Below are 12,597 nucleotides of genomic sequence, written 5' to 3'. Positions count from 1 at the left end.
AACTGGGTGCCCAGCAATCTTGACAGCCTCAGGGCGTCTCTGGTTTGAGGACCCCTGCCCAACAAGCTGGGCACCCTGGCCCCATGCGAGCGGGTGTGCTCCCACCTGGAACAGACAGTGGCCTCAGCACCGCGTGGCGCGAGGGCTGGCTGGAGTCCAGACTGAGGCAGTGATGGTGGGGCCGGGGTGAGCTCTGGTGACCAGGCAGGGGCTTCCCTGAGATGCAGCTTTGGGTGTGGCAGCAGTGAGGGGCAGGCAGGTATTTTACAGAACCCTGCAGGAGTGTCCCGCCGGCATGGATGCAAGTATGAAAAGCCCTGTTTATAGCCTCACAGGTATAAGCTTGTTGCTGTTGCTCCTTGCCAGGGTGTGGGAGGGGACATGGGAGCTGAGGTTGGACAGGTGGGTGCCCTCGTGCCAGGAAGCTATTCTCTTGTCCCTAAGAAAAGTAACCCAGCACACAAGGCCTTGAGTATGAAAGGGCCATAGGGCTCTGGAGACGCGTCCTGTAAGACAAGTGCCAGGTGGGCAGGGTAGGGCTGGAGGGAGAGGGGAAGGTTCACTGGGGTTGCAAGAGGTGCCGCCTGACAGCATGGGAGGGAGTGCAGGGGGTCCCCAAAGGGAGGGGACATCCTGCAGGTCACAGGAGCAGCCGTGCACCTGGCCACGGAGGGGTGGGCAGGGCCATGAGCCCCACCCTGAGAAGGAGTTGAGGGACTGGACCAAGGGGTGCTGTTGCTGGTGGGCAGAGGTTTCCCTCCCTGCAGTAACAGCCTGCACCCCTGGACTGTGAAGAAGCGATTCTTGCCCTGTGGTCACTGCGGGCTCTAGAGGGTCTGGGCCATGCCATGCCATGCACTCTGGAGCTCTGCGGCCTTAGGGCACGTTGGGGACAACTGCCCCTCCCCACAGGCTTCCTTAACTGAGTTTCCTCACTGTTTCCCCTCTGGAGGGCAGGTGTCCCCACACACTACCCTGCTCACCCTAGCCTACCAGAGTACAAGTGCCCCTGGCTGTCTCCTCCCAAAGACCAAATGCCCCAAGGCTGCTGCCTGGGTCTGAGAGGGTCAAGTCCCTCCTCCACCATCAACTCCACACACCTATACCCCTCCCTCTCCACACACTGCACACATCACATGCACAATACATTCACACATATGTACTATGCACATGCACACCTCATACATGCAATGTATGCTACACATGCATCATACACACTACACGTGCCCACACACCACATATGCATGCCTCAGTACACCTGCACACGTGCACTTACACCGTGCATGTGCTATGCACACACACCACGTGTGCCTCACAGTGCTACACATCCATCATACACACGCGTGCACACATCACATATGCATGCCTCACAGTACACCTGCACACATGCACTACAATCACACGTGCTATGCACACACACCACACATGTGCCTCAGTGCTACACATGCATCATATGCTCACGCACACCACACCCATGCGTGTGTCACATGCACAGTCACACCACAAGCTGCACCCACAGCAGGATGGACTCAGAGCCAGGGCCCAAGGGTCTTTTATTTGTGTGCTGGAAGCTGTTGGGAGTGACTGGATGTAAGCCAGTCCTATGGGTGGGGATAGCACCCCCCAACCGCTAAGATAGTTGAAGCTGCACCCCCAAAAGGAGCCAGTTGTACCTTCACCCAGTCTGGGGGAGTGGCGGGGCACTTGGGGGATGGGGAGCAATGCCAGCTCACGAAGGAAGGCTTGGGCAGGGAGGATGAGGGACACCTGGCAAGGATCCACCCTATGGAATGGGGGTCCTCGTCAGTGGGGTGACAATGTCAGAGTTGTCTGTATAAATCTGGGGGGTAGACCAGGTGCGGTGGCTCACGCCTGTAATCCCAGCACTTTGGGAGGCCGGGGCAGGCAGATCATGAGGTCAGGAGATCGAGACCATCCTGGTTAACACGGTGAAAACCTGTCTCTACTAAATATACAAAAAAAATTAGCCGGGCGTGGTGGTGGGCGCCTGTTGTCCCAGCTACTCGGGAGGCTGAGCCAGGAGAAGGGTGTGAACCCGGGAGGCGGAGCTTGCAGTGAGCCGAGATCGCACCACTGCACTCCAGCCTGGGCCACAGACTGAGACTCCGTCTCAAAAAAAAAAATCTGGGGGGAAAGCCGTGGCCTTGAGGTGGAAAAGCAGGTGCTGGCGCACCTGTGGACAAATCCTGGAACGCGTTTGGCGAGGGAGGAATAGGTGCAGCTCTGGAAGGCAGGGAACTTGAGGCAGGCTCAGCACAGCACCCTCTTGGGTGCTCGTCCAGGGTCACACTGGGTGACAGTGGAGAGGCTCTTGGACGGGGCAGAGCTCGCTTCGAGACCTGCGTGTCCGCATCTTGTGACGGGTGTGTGGGAAGCCACCCATCTGTGCATCTTGCTTCCAGGTATTCGCTGGTTGATTTACTGGTTTTAGAGATGGGGATGGGCACCCAGTGCCAGACTGAAGACCAGAGAAGGTGGAGCTCCGTGCAGCCTTGGTCTCACCTCTCTTCAGGTAACACGTGCTGCCCTGACCAAAGCTGAGCCAGTGAAATCCTTCCCTGGGAATCCACACCTGGACCCCTTCCTTCTGGGCAGGGAGGGCTTGCTGGAGGGAGGGAGGCTATGCACCCCACAGCAAGATTGGGCCCTCTGGGCACAAGGGGACACTGGTGCTGGGTTCAGCAGCCACCAGGACCTGGGCCAAGAGGGGGGTGGCTGCTGCATTCATGCAGGATGTTGAGCTGCAGGGACTAGAGTGGCAGATGGGCCAGGTCCACTAGGCCACCCCATCTCCTCCCCAGGGCCACCAGCCGCTGTGGGCTCCACAGCAGTGGGAAGGAGTGCAGGGCTGGGGCTCGAGTGCCGTGGCCTCCGCGAGAACGGGAACACGCTGTGGGCGAGAAGGGGGATGAGAACAGGCGGGCCAGCTGGCATCCTGCCCAACTCGCTTCAGGGGCCCAGCAGCCCCCAGGCCGCAGCCGCCAGCCACAGGGCACGGCCTGGGCTCACCGTTTCTTCGTCTCCAGCGGGATCCCAGCCTCCGCCAGGAGGCCCTTGTACATGTCAGACTTCAGGAACCTTGGGTAGGAGTCCTACAAGAGACAGCGTCCAGACCCTGACCCTTCTGCCTCCTCACCTCTCAGCCAGCTCACCCCGAAGGGGCAGCCAAGCATGGCTGGAGCCTCCTCCAGCCATGGAGTCCCCGGCAGACAGGGTGCTGGAGGCAGCCACCCCGGACCTGCCCAGACCAAGGCAGACTCAGACCTGAGCTCCTATCTGCCTGGGCCATGTCACAGCAAAAATAGCAAGAGCCCTGGTGGCTACGTGTAGAGCAGTAAACCGCAGCACCTCCACAGTCATTACCAGGAACCAGGAATGGCTCCCTGTTCCCCACAGAGTGAGGGCAGGGTTGTGGAGTCAAATAAAATAACAAGGCAGGCCGTGCATGGTGGCTCACGTGCGTAGTCCCAACATTTGGGGAGGCTGAGGTGGGCTGATTGCTTGAGCCCAGGAGTTCAAGACCAGCCTGGGCAACATAGTGAGATCCCGTCTCCACAAAATAAATAAAAAATTAGCCGTGTTTGATGGTGCGTGCCAGGAAGAGAGCCAGGATGCCAGCATTAGGTGCCAGGGACACAGCACGAGGCTCAGGGGCCGGCAGCCACACATGGGGCCATGTGAACATCATGAAAGAATAATGCTGGTTATGGTGAAACCCGCCCAATGCGGTGAGATCTGAGTCTGTGGTGGTCTTAACAACATCCAAACTTGGCCGGGCACGGTGGCTCAGCCTGTGATCCCAACACTTTGGGAGGCTGAGGCAGAAGGATCACTTGAGTCCAGGAGTTCAAGACCAGCCTGGGCAACATGGCAAAATCCCTCTACAAAAGATTTTAAAAATTAGCTAGGTGTGGTAGCTTGGAGAGGCTGAGGCAAGAGAACCACTTGAGCCTGGGAGGTTGAGGCTGCAGTGAGCCAAGATTGCGCCTGTCTGGAAATGTTCAAATATAAACAAAAATAAGTTAAAGACGGACTCAGTAGTTCACGCCTATAATCCCAGCACTTTGGGGGGCTGAGGCAGGCGGATCACCTGAGGCAGGAGTTGGAGACCAGCCTGGCCAACATGGTGAAACCCCATCTCTACTAAAAATACAAAAGTTAGCTGTGCATGGTGGCAGGCACCTGTAATCCCAGCTGCTTGGGAGGCTGAGGCAGGAGAATGGTGTGAACCTGGGAGGTGGAGCTTGCAGTGAGCCGAGATCTCGCCACTGCACTCCAGCCTGGGCGACAAGAGTGAGACACTTTTTCAAAAAAAAAAAAAAGGCGGGGCTTGGTGGCTCACAGCTGTAATCCCAGCACTTTGGGAGGCCAAGGCGGGTGGAACCCAGGAGGCAGAGGTTGCAGTGAGCCAAGATCATGCTACTGTACTCCAGCCTGGGTGAGTGAAACTTTGTTTCAAAAAAAAAAAAGCCCAGGCGTGGTGGCTCACACCTATAATCTCAGCACTTTGGGAGGCTGAGGCAGGTGGATCACGAGGTCAGGAGATCGAGACCAGCCTGGTCAACATGGTGAAACCCCATCTCTACTAAAAATACAAAAATTAGCCAGACGTGGTGATGGGCGTCTGTAGTTCCAGCTACTCGGGAGGCTGAGGCAGGAGAATCGCCTGAACCCGGGAGGCGGAGCTTGCAGTGAGCCAAGATCGCACCACTACACTCCAGCCTGGGTGACAGAGCGAGATTTGCCTCAAAAAAACAAAACAAAAAAAAACCTTTTTAGATGGAAACTTGACCCTTTTTAAGCATGTGATCTGGGCCAGTCCTTCCCCTCTGAACCCGGTGTGTGCTCAGGACGGAACACTGACAGGACAGCAGCCAGGGCAGCCCCAGCCAGGTGGGGAAGGTGCTCCCCTGGGACAGAGTCAGCGTGGGCAATGCATGTGCAGACAGAGCCCTCGAGGGTGGGGACATGGAGACCTGTCTGGGATGCCCCCTCCCGCCCCTCCAGGCTGGCCCAGCACCCACCTTCTTCATGAGCATGTATATGTGTAGCTGGGCGTCATCCAGGACGTAGCGGTGGGGCTGGCGCAGCCCCTCCAGGGTCCGCTCCATGGTCCGGCTGTCAATGTTGACCCAGCGGGCAGCGCCCGGGGCCAGGAACTGCCTAGGGGTGGGGATAGCATTGGGTAGTCCTGGCTGGGTACATCTGCCCGTTGGCCAACCATTACCTACCACACGGCACTTACTGGTACACAGCATCCACCAGGGTGGGGACCTGGGCCTGCGCTCCATAGCGAAGCTCCTCACATGCCTCCCAGAAGCTGAGGTTTTCTCCTGGGGGGCCGGGCACCCAGTCAAGGATACCACTGAGAGTGGCAGCCAGGGCCAGGGGGTTCCCAGACTGGTTGGGCCAGGAGGGGTCCCCAGGGACCTGGCAGAAACCGAAGCAGAAACCGAGGCAGCAGCCTCCCTGCTGGGACTGGAGCAGGGGACTGGGGGGATTCTCACCACTGAACTCCTTTCCCAGAAAGTCCATGAAGCGGGCCCGCCCCACGGGGTCCTCCAGGAGCTCCCGGAAGCTGAAGCCCCATCTCTCCACACGGAGCTTCGTGGGGGCAGCCACCCTGGGGGAGGGCGGGGCTGTTGGGGAGTGTGGGGACTGACCCTCCTGCAGCCCCCCAGGCTGGGAGCACACCCGCAGTCCCCCTGCCCCGCCTGGGCTCACGTGGGGGCGTTCATGACCCAGTAGGCGTCGTTGTCTGAGATCCAGGGGTTGCTGGGCAGGCAGCCCGACATGAGGGGGTCGTGGGGTCCACGCTGGCCGCAGAAACTCAGGTACCTGGAAGGGGGTATCGGGGCTGGTGCAGGAGGGGCCTCAGGAGCCAGGGCACTCAGCAGGGGTCTCCAGCTGCCACCCCTCACCCCACTCACGCCTCAAGGCAGACGGAGGACTTCACTCGGGTCCTGCCCAGCGCTCTCCTGCAGTACTCGATCTAGGATGTGGGGCCTGTGAGTCAGCTCCTGGGCTGGGGAAGGCACCCAGCACCCTCCACTCCCAGTCCCAGGACTTACCTCCTGCTTATAGAAATCTGCACTCTTGGTCTGCAAGGGACAGGTGGGCTGCAGTTAGATGCAGGTCCCCTGCTGGGGTCCAAAATCCCCAGCTGGAGGGCCCCTCCCCAGGCTTAGCTCCTGCCCCATAGACCTGGCAGAGATGGTGGCCCAGGCCCCCAGTCCCGCCCCTTGGAGCCCCTTCTTCCAATCAGGGATCTGACTTCCCAGGAGACCTCTGGGGGCCTAAGGTCTGGCAATCTGCAGAATATTCCACGGAACCCTGAGGTTCTGAAAGTTGCAGTTGTGAGTAATATGTCATATTTTTTCTTTTCTTTATTATTTTTTTTTTGAAAGGGAGTTTAACTCTTGTTGCCCAGGCTGGAGTGCAGTAGTGCGATCTCGGCTCACCGCAACCTCCGCCTCCCGGGTTCAAGTCATTCTCTTGCCTCAGCCTCCCGAGTAGCTGGGACTACAGGCATGTGCCACCACGCCCGGCTAGTTTTGTATTTTTAGTAGAGACAGATTTCTCCATGTTGATCAGGCTAGTCTTGAGCTCCTAACCTCAGGTGATCCGCCCACCTCAGCCTCCCAAAGTGCTGGAATTAGAGATGTGAGCCACCAAACCCGGCCTAATATGTCATATTTTCAAATGTATTTAAATTATGTTTTTAAACATATACTTGAGAAGTACCTACTAATGGGAACCACTGGGGAACCAGGTGTGACTTATTGAGTTCATCGGTAGGGGCCTCGCTGGAGCCAGAGCGGAGGCGGCGGACACTCTGCCTGGGTCCCCGAACCCACTGTCTCTGAGCAGCTTTGTATGGGGAAATGTCAGGGTCGTGAACTTAAGAAGTTTTATCAGTAAGGTTCTAGGTGCATCAGTTCCAGACGTTGGGTCTGGATGGGACTCAGTTTGAACAAAGGGTTTTGCTGCTGCGGGGCTCAGATGCTCCCTCTGGTCTGGTCCCTGTGGTTCTGGAGGCCTCCACCTGGAGGGAGGTTGCTGCTGGATCTGCTTAGGTCTGTCAGCCATAACCCTGCTTGTCACCGTCACCCCTCCAATTCCCTGCAAACCCTGATACAGTCCAGGAGAAGAGCCCCCTTCCTCCCCGCCACCCACCTCGTCCCCACCACTCCACTTACATGCACCCAGGGCAGCAGGTGTGAGGGAAGAGAAAGCGAGAGTTAGCAGAGGCCTGGGGAACAGGAGTGACCGGGAGTGAGCAGGGGCTTGGGGAGGCTGCACCAAGTACCACCAAGTACCCTCTGGGTGGACCAAAGGACGGACAGACGGGCAGTCCCATGGTGGGTCCAGCAGGGTGCGGCGGGTGTGCAGAGCGAGAGGGCAGCCAGCACGCACGCAGAGGCTCACCATGTGCACACGGCTGGCGGCACAGAATCCCCGCCCTGGACCCTGCTCCAGCACACTGGGGGCCCCGGGCTGCGGAGGGGAGGTGAGATGAGGGGGGATGCAGTTCCGGTGGCCTGTTGACCCCCTTTGAGACTGAGTTCCGCCCCCCAGACCCCATGTGGAAACTGACACTCAAAGGAACTTGGGAACAGAGCCCCCAACCTATCCTTCAGCTGTCTCTTCTCTGCTCACCAACCCCAAATGGCCTGTCCACCAGGCCTCCCCACAGCCCCAGTTGCTCCCAGTCTGTGAACTCAGTCCCCACATTGCAGCCGAGGCCACCCCAACTCTGCTTCCTCCTGAGGGTCTGCAGTTCCTGCAATCTGGTGTCCCAGTGACTCTCCCTTGGGCCCAGAGAGAAGCTGGCTTGTACTGTGGTCTAGGGACAGAGACCTGGGTTCTGATGAGCAGAAATGCAATTAAGTCACAAAGCAAAAACGTCCTGCCCCCCACCAGGATCTCCAAGACAGGTCCTTCCACAGGCTCAAAATGGTGGTCCTGAGAGTGCCTGTCAGGGAAGCACACTGAGCCCTGCGCTGGCCAGTGACCCCACACCCTCACCGCAGGTGGGCTCACCGGGGGCCTGTTCACCAGCCAGTAGGTCTGCTCCTGGCACGCAATGACCAGCCTGTCCCCCTTCCTGCGCTGCTTGGCTGCCCTGGGAGGAGGAGGCTGAGTTGAGGGCATGCCCTGCACACAGCAGGCCCTCGGGCCTGGACCTGGGCAGGCAGCCACACCCAGAGGTGCCCTCCACGGTCCCAGGGCCAGCAGAGCCTGGCCTGGTGCTGGGCTTCCTGAGTTGCCTGGGTTAGGCACCTGCAGGCAGGGTGGGGCGGGGCCTCACCGCAGCTGCTCCCTGGCCTGCATCAGCACCAGGTCCCACGCATGGCTGATCTTCGTGTGTAGCCGGTCATAGCACTCCTGGGGGCAGCGAGGTCTCCAGTGGGTCACCCCGGCCCCTGCCCCCAGTGATATTGTGTGGGGAGTGGGGGGTTGGGGACTGTCTTGGGTCTTGGGGCCTGGGCTGTATTTTCCGGGGTAAATCATGAGGCCCTGGGAGGCATGAATGAGGCTTGGGTTCCTCCAGCTGGACCCAGCCGGGACGGGGCGGGTGGGGGTCCCACCTTCTCATAGTCCGCCAGGGTCCCCTGTTTTCGGATGTTCTTCTTGGCCAGGTAGATGGCTAGAAGGACAGGGACAGCCTGCAGAGGGGCCAGCTCTGCCCTGCCCCGCAGCATCACCCTGAGGCCCCCAGTCCTGGGAGCTTGTCTGGGGCCAGCTGTCCCCTTGCTCACCATAGTCCAGCTCTGCAGCCGGCCACAGGGTACTTGTCCAGAAGTACGGGGTCTGGCGTGGTGCAGGGAGAAGGTGTCCAGGACGCCTGCGTCTGTGCCTCCCCAGTGTCACCCCACCCTCAGACCTCCCTTGGGAGAAGCCTGGGCTGGGCAGGGGGTGTCTGAGGGTCTCCCTGCCTGCCCACCACCCAGAGACTCCACTGACCACTGGCCAGTCTCTCCACCTGGAACTGAGGCCAGTTTGCTCCTTGGGGTCCTGTTGAGGGACTGCCTCCCTCACTGGTCACCCTAAGCCCCCATTCAGGGCAGGGTGGGACTGGGGGCCTGCACACGTCTTGGATGTAGTCACAGTCTGTGCCTGGGGAGGGGTACAACTGATGGCAGGTGGGCCCAGGATCCTGATGTGGTTAGAGGGGGCAAGAATGCTGTCCTCAGGCCTCCACAGCCCCTCCCTCAGGGACTGGGCCTCAGGATCCCCAGGAAGACGGCAGAATCCTCTGCAGATACAACCCCTCGTGGAGCCCTGCTGTGACCCCCAGGAAAACTGAGGCCCCATCCCTCAGCCGGGTCGTTCTCACCACATGGGTACTTGCAGTCCAGGACTTTTGGGGAGGGGGCGGTGGACCACCAGCCCACGGTGACATGGCGAAGTCCCACTCCAATCCCAGCAAGCTCGGCAGCCCCTCCCGTCTCCCCCAGTTGGTAGGTTGGGTGGGTGGAGCTGGGGGTCCCACCGGCTCCCACCTGCGCCCCAGAGTCTGACCTGGAACCTGTAGGGCGTCTCGTCTGGCCGGAGCACGAGGCTACGGGGGTCGCGCAGCGGGTAGATGTAGCCATGCTGCACCAGGACGGCGCCCAGGTGCAGGGCCTCTGGGGACGGGTGGGACGGTGAGCGCGGGGCTGTGGAAGCGGTCAAGGGCGGAAGAGCCGGGCCTCCCCTCCCACCTGTGCTCCCCACTCCATGCGCTCTGCAGGGCTCTGAGAACTGCCAGCCCCCAGGAAACTCAGGCCTAGGCCACCAGCCCAGTGACCCCAGGGCCCAGCGGGCGGCAGGGCGCTCACCCTCCTCCGAGATGCAGAACTTCTGGGTTAACCACTGCACGACGTCGCTGCCTGCACGGGAGAGACGGAGGTGGAGGGAGGCCGAGGCGCGCGCGCCCCCGCCCTGACGCGCCTCACCTGTCACCGCGTGGGGAACGACCGTGACCAGCAGGCGCTGGCTCCGCATCTTCACGCCCTGGTCGGGGTCCTGCATGCTCACGACCACCCGCTCCATCTGGGCGGAGGGAGCCGTCAGGGGCTGCTCTGGCCGCCCCCGCAACCCCGATTCCCTGGCACGGCACCGGCCGGATGCCCCGGATCCGGGAACGCGGAGATTAAGGCGCGGCGGCGGCGGATTCCAGGCCGCAGCGGGCGGCGGGGACAAGGGGCGGGCCGGGGAAGACCCCGCGAGACCCCCAAGGGGCCCCAGGCCTCGCCGCCCCGCCCGGCCTCGCAGAGCCGCCGCCCCAGACCCGCCCCGCCCCGCGCGCCCCCGTGCCTCCTGCTCTCCGGCCTCGGGCGCCGGGAAATCGGGGGTCGGCGGGACCCCCACCTGCGTCGCACCTTCCTTAGATGCGGCATCTGCGCCCGGGGACGGCCGGCGGGAGGCGCGGGGCCGGCGGCCATGGCTGCGGGGCGAGGACGGGGGGATGACCGAGCGCCCCGCCCAGCCCCGCCCGCCCCGCCCGCCCCGCGCCGCGCCCGGGTTAACCCTCGGGCCGTGAGTCCAGAGTCGCCAGGCCCCAGTTCGGGTCTAAGAGTCACGGCCACGGCCCAGAGGCAAAGGAGCCGGCGCCCCACGAGCTACCTGAGTCACCCCCCCAAGTCCCGGGACGCTGAGGCCCTCATGGGTGGAGGCGAAGTGGGACGGGGGGGCGTGGGCCTGGAACCGAGGGGGATGTGAGGGGTCGGGGCTGAGCTGGAGCAGGGGGTGGTCGCTGGGAGAGGGAGGGGGGCTCATCAGGGAGGGGGGGTTAACCATGGGGAGGGTCTCGGGGAGGGCAGCCGAGGGGATGGGGGTTCAGAGAGGGAGAGGGGTTCCGTGAGTAGAGGAGACCCGTAGGGAGAGTGAACTGGGGTGGGAAACGAGGTTTAGGGCCCACTGTAACCCTAGTCCTATGTGTGGGGCCCTGAGGACATTCAGGGACCAGCGACTTGGCTGTGGGGCCGGGGCCAGGGCCAGGGGCCTGGTGTCCTGCAATGCCTGTGGCCAAGGCTGCACACGTTGCTGTGGCAGTGGCTGGTTTGGGGCATGAGAGGTTGGGTGCCCACACCAGCTGTCTGGCTTTCTTTTTTTTTTTTTTTGAGACGGAGTCTCGCTTTGTCGCCCAGGCTGAGGTGCAGTGGCCGCATCTCAGCTCACTGTAAGCTCCGCCTCCCGGGTTTACGCCATTCTCCTGCCTCAGCCTCCTGAGTAGCTGGGAGGACAGGCGCCCGCCACCTCGCCCGGCTAGTTTTTTGCATTTTCTAGTAGAGACGGGGTTTCACCGGGTTAGTCAGGATGGTCTCATCGCCTGACCTCGTGATTCGCCCGTCTCGGCCTCCCAAAGTGCTGGGATTACAGGCTTGAGCCACCGCGCCCGGCCCTAGCTGTCTGGCTTTCTAAACGTGCTGGATGCCGGGTGTCAGTGGAGCATGTCGCTGCTGCACAGTGTGACCCAGCTGTCCCCACCTCCTGCTGTGGGTCCCTTATCGGAGGTCCTTACAGGGGAGTGGTTGACGGCTCATGGCTCACTTCCCTCAGTTTCACACAGGCTTGGGTGGGCCCACTGGGGAATGGGCAGAAACCCTGCCCAGGGCACCCTGACACTGTTGGAGAGGCGCTTTACTGCAAGGAGGATCTCAACAGACACCGACTTCGTCTCACCAGTGGCCGCCTGGCTTCAGGCCCCAGTCCACTCCCAGCTCTCTCCCTCCTCCAAAGGCTTGGCCATGCCTATCCCCCAGGTGCACCCCGAGCCAGGCCCAGGCCCTTCAAGCCCCACTGGGCAAGCTCGGCTCACTGCAACCTCCGCCTCCTGAATTCAAGCAATTCTCCTGCCTCAACCTCCTGAGTAGCGGGGATTACAGGCTCCTGCCACCACGCCTGGCTAATTTTTGTTTTTGTTTTTGAGACAGCGTCTCACTGTGTCACCCAAGCTGGAGTGCAGTGGTCAGGTCTTGGCTCACTGCAGCCTCTGCCTCCCGAGTTCCAGCGATTCTCCTGCCTCAGCCTCCTGGGTAGCTGAGATTACAAGCATGCACCACCACACCCAGCTAATTTTTGTATTTTTAGTAGAGATGGGGATTCACCATGTTGGTCAGGCTGGTCTCAAATTTCTGACTTCAAGGGAGACTAGATCTTATTTTATTTTATTATTTTTTTTGAGATGGAGTTTCCCTCTTGCTGCCAAGGCTGGAGTGCAATGGCACCATCTTGGCTCACTGCAACCTTAGCTTCCCAGGTTCAAGCGATTCTCCTGCCTCAGCCTCCCTAGTAGCTGGGATTACAGGAGCCTGCCACCATGCCTGGCTAATTTTTTGTATTTTTATTACAGACAAGGTTTCACCATGTTGGCCAGGCTATTCTCGAACTCCTGACCTCAGGTGATCCACCTGCCTCAGCCTCCCAAAGTGCTGGGATTACAGGCTTGAGCCACTGTGCCAGGTCGGATCATTTTTTAAAAACTAAGTGGAGGTCTCACTATGTTGCCCAAGGTGATCACGAACTCCTGGGCTCAATCCATTCTCCTGCCTCAGCCTCCCAACATGCTGGGATTACAGGCATGCCCAG

The 12,597-nt window shown here is 60.6% G+C and overlaps 2 protein-coding genes across 2 annotated transcripts in view; one reads left to right on the top strand and one right to left on the bottom strand.

Annotated features, from left to right (window-relative positions):
• FAM234A (family with sequence similarity 234 member A) overlaps positions 1–2,533 on the top strand; it is a 46,081-nt gene extending 43,548 nt beyond the window's left edge. Inside the window, exon 14 of the mRNA XM_033236439.1 lies at positions 2,424–2,533. Within this exon, the coding sequence (XP_033092330.1) occupies positions 2,424–2,438 (15 nt within the window). The 3' untranslated portion in view covers positions 2,439–2,533. The remainder of the gene's footprint in view (positions 1–2,423) is intronic.
• A 51-nt stretch (positions 2,534–2,584) lies between these two features.
• On the bottom strand, positions 2,585–10,690 carry RGS11 (regulator of G protein signaling 11). Its single transcript, XM_033236441.1, is given in 18 exon segments — positions 2,585–2,820; positions 2,823–2,911; positions 3,031–3,113; positions 5,046–5,184; positions 5,267–5,354; positions 5,529–5,644; positions 5,746–5,859; positions 5,952–6,013; positions 6,093–6,122; positions 7,450–7,518; positions 8,065–8,146; positions 8,333–8,409; positions 8,613–8,671; positions 8,784–8,835; positions 9,547–9,653; positions 9,846–9,896; positions 9,963–10,059; positions 10,389–10,690. Coding segments are annotated over 18 exon segments (1,401 nt in total). The 5' UTR covers positions 10,452–10,690; the 3' UTR covers positions 2,585–2,797.
• Between the last annotated feature and the right edge of the window lie 1,907 nt (positions 10,691–12,597).

This window comes from Trachypithecus francoisi, unplaced genomic scaffold, assembly GCF_009764315.1.
Source record: "Trachypithecus francoisi isolate TF-2019V2 unplaced genomic scaffold, Tfra_2.0 Lachesis_group15, whole genome shotgun sequence".
NCBI lineage: Eukaryota > Metazoa > Chordata > Mammalia > Primates > Cercopithecidae > Trachypithecus > Trachypithecus francoisi.
The sequence above is the reverse complement of the archived record's forward strand: the minus strand, read 5'-3'. Positions and strand labels throughout refer to the sequence as shown.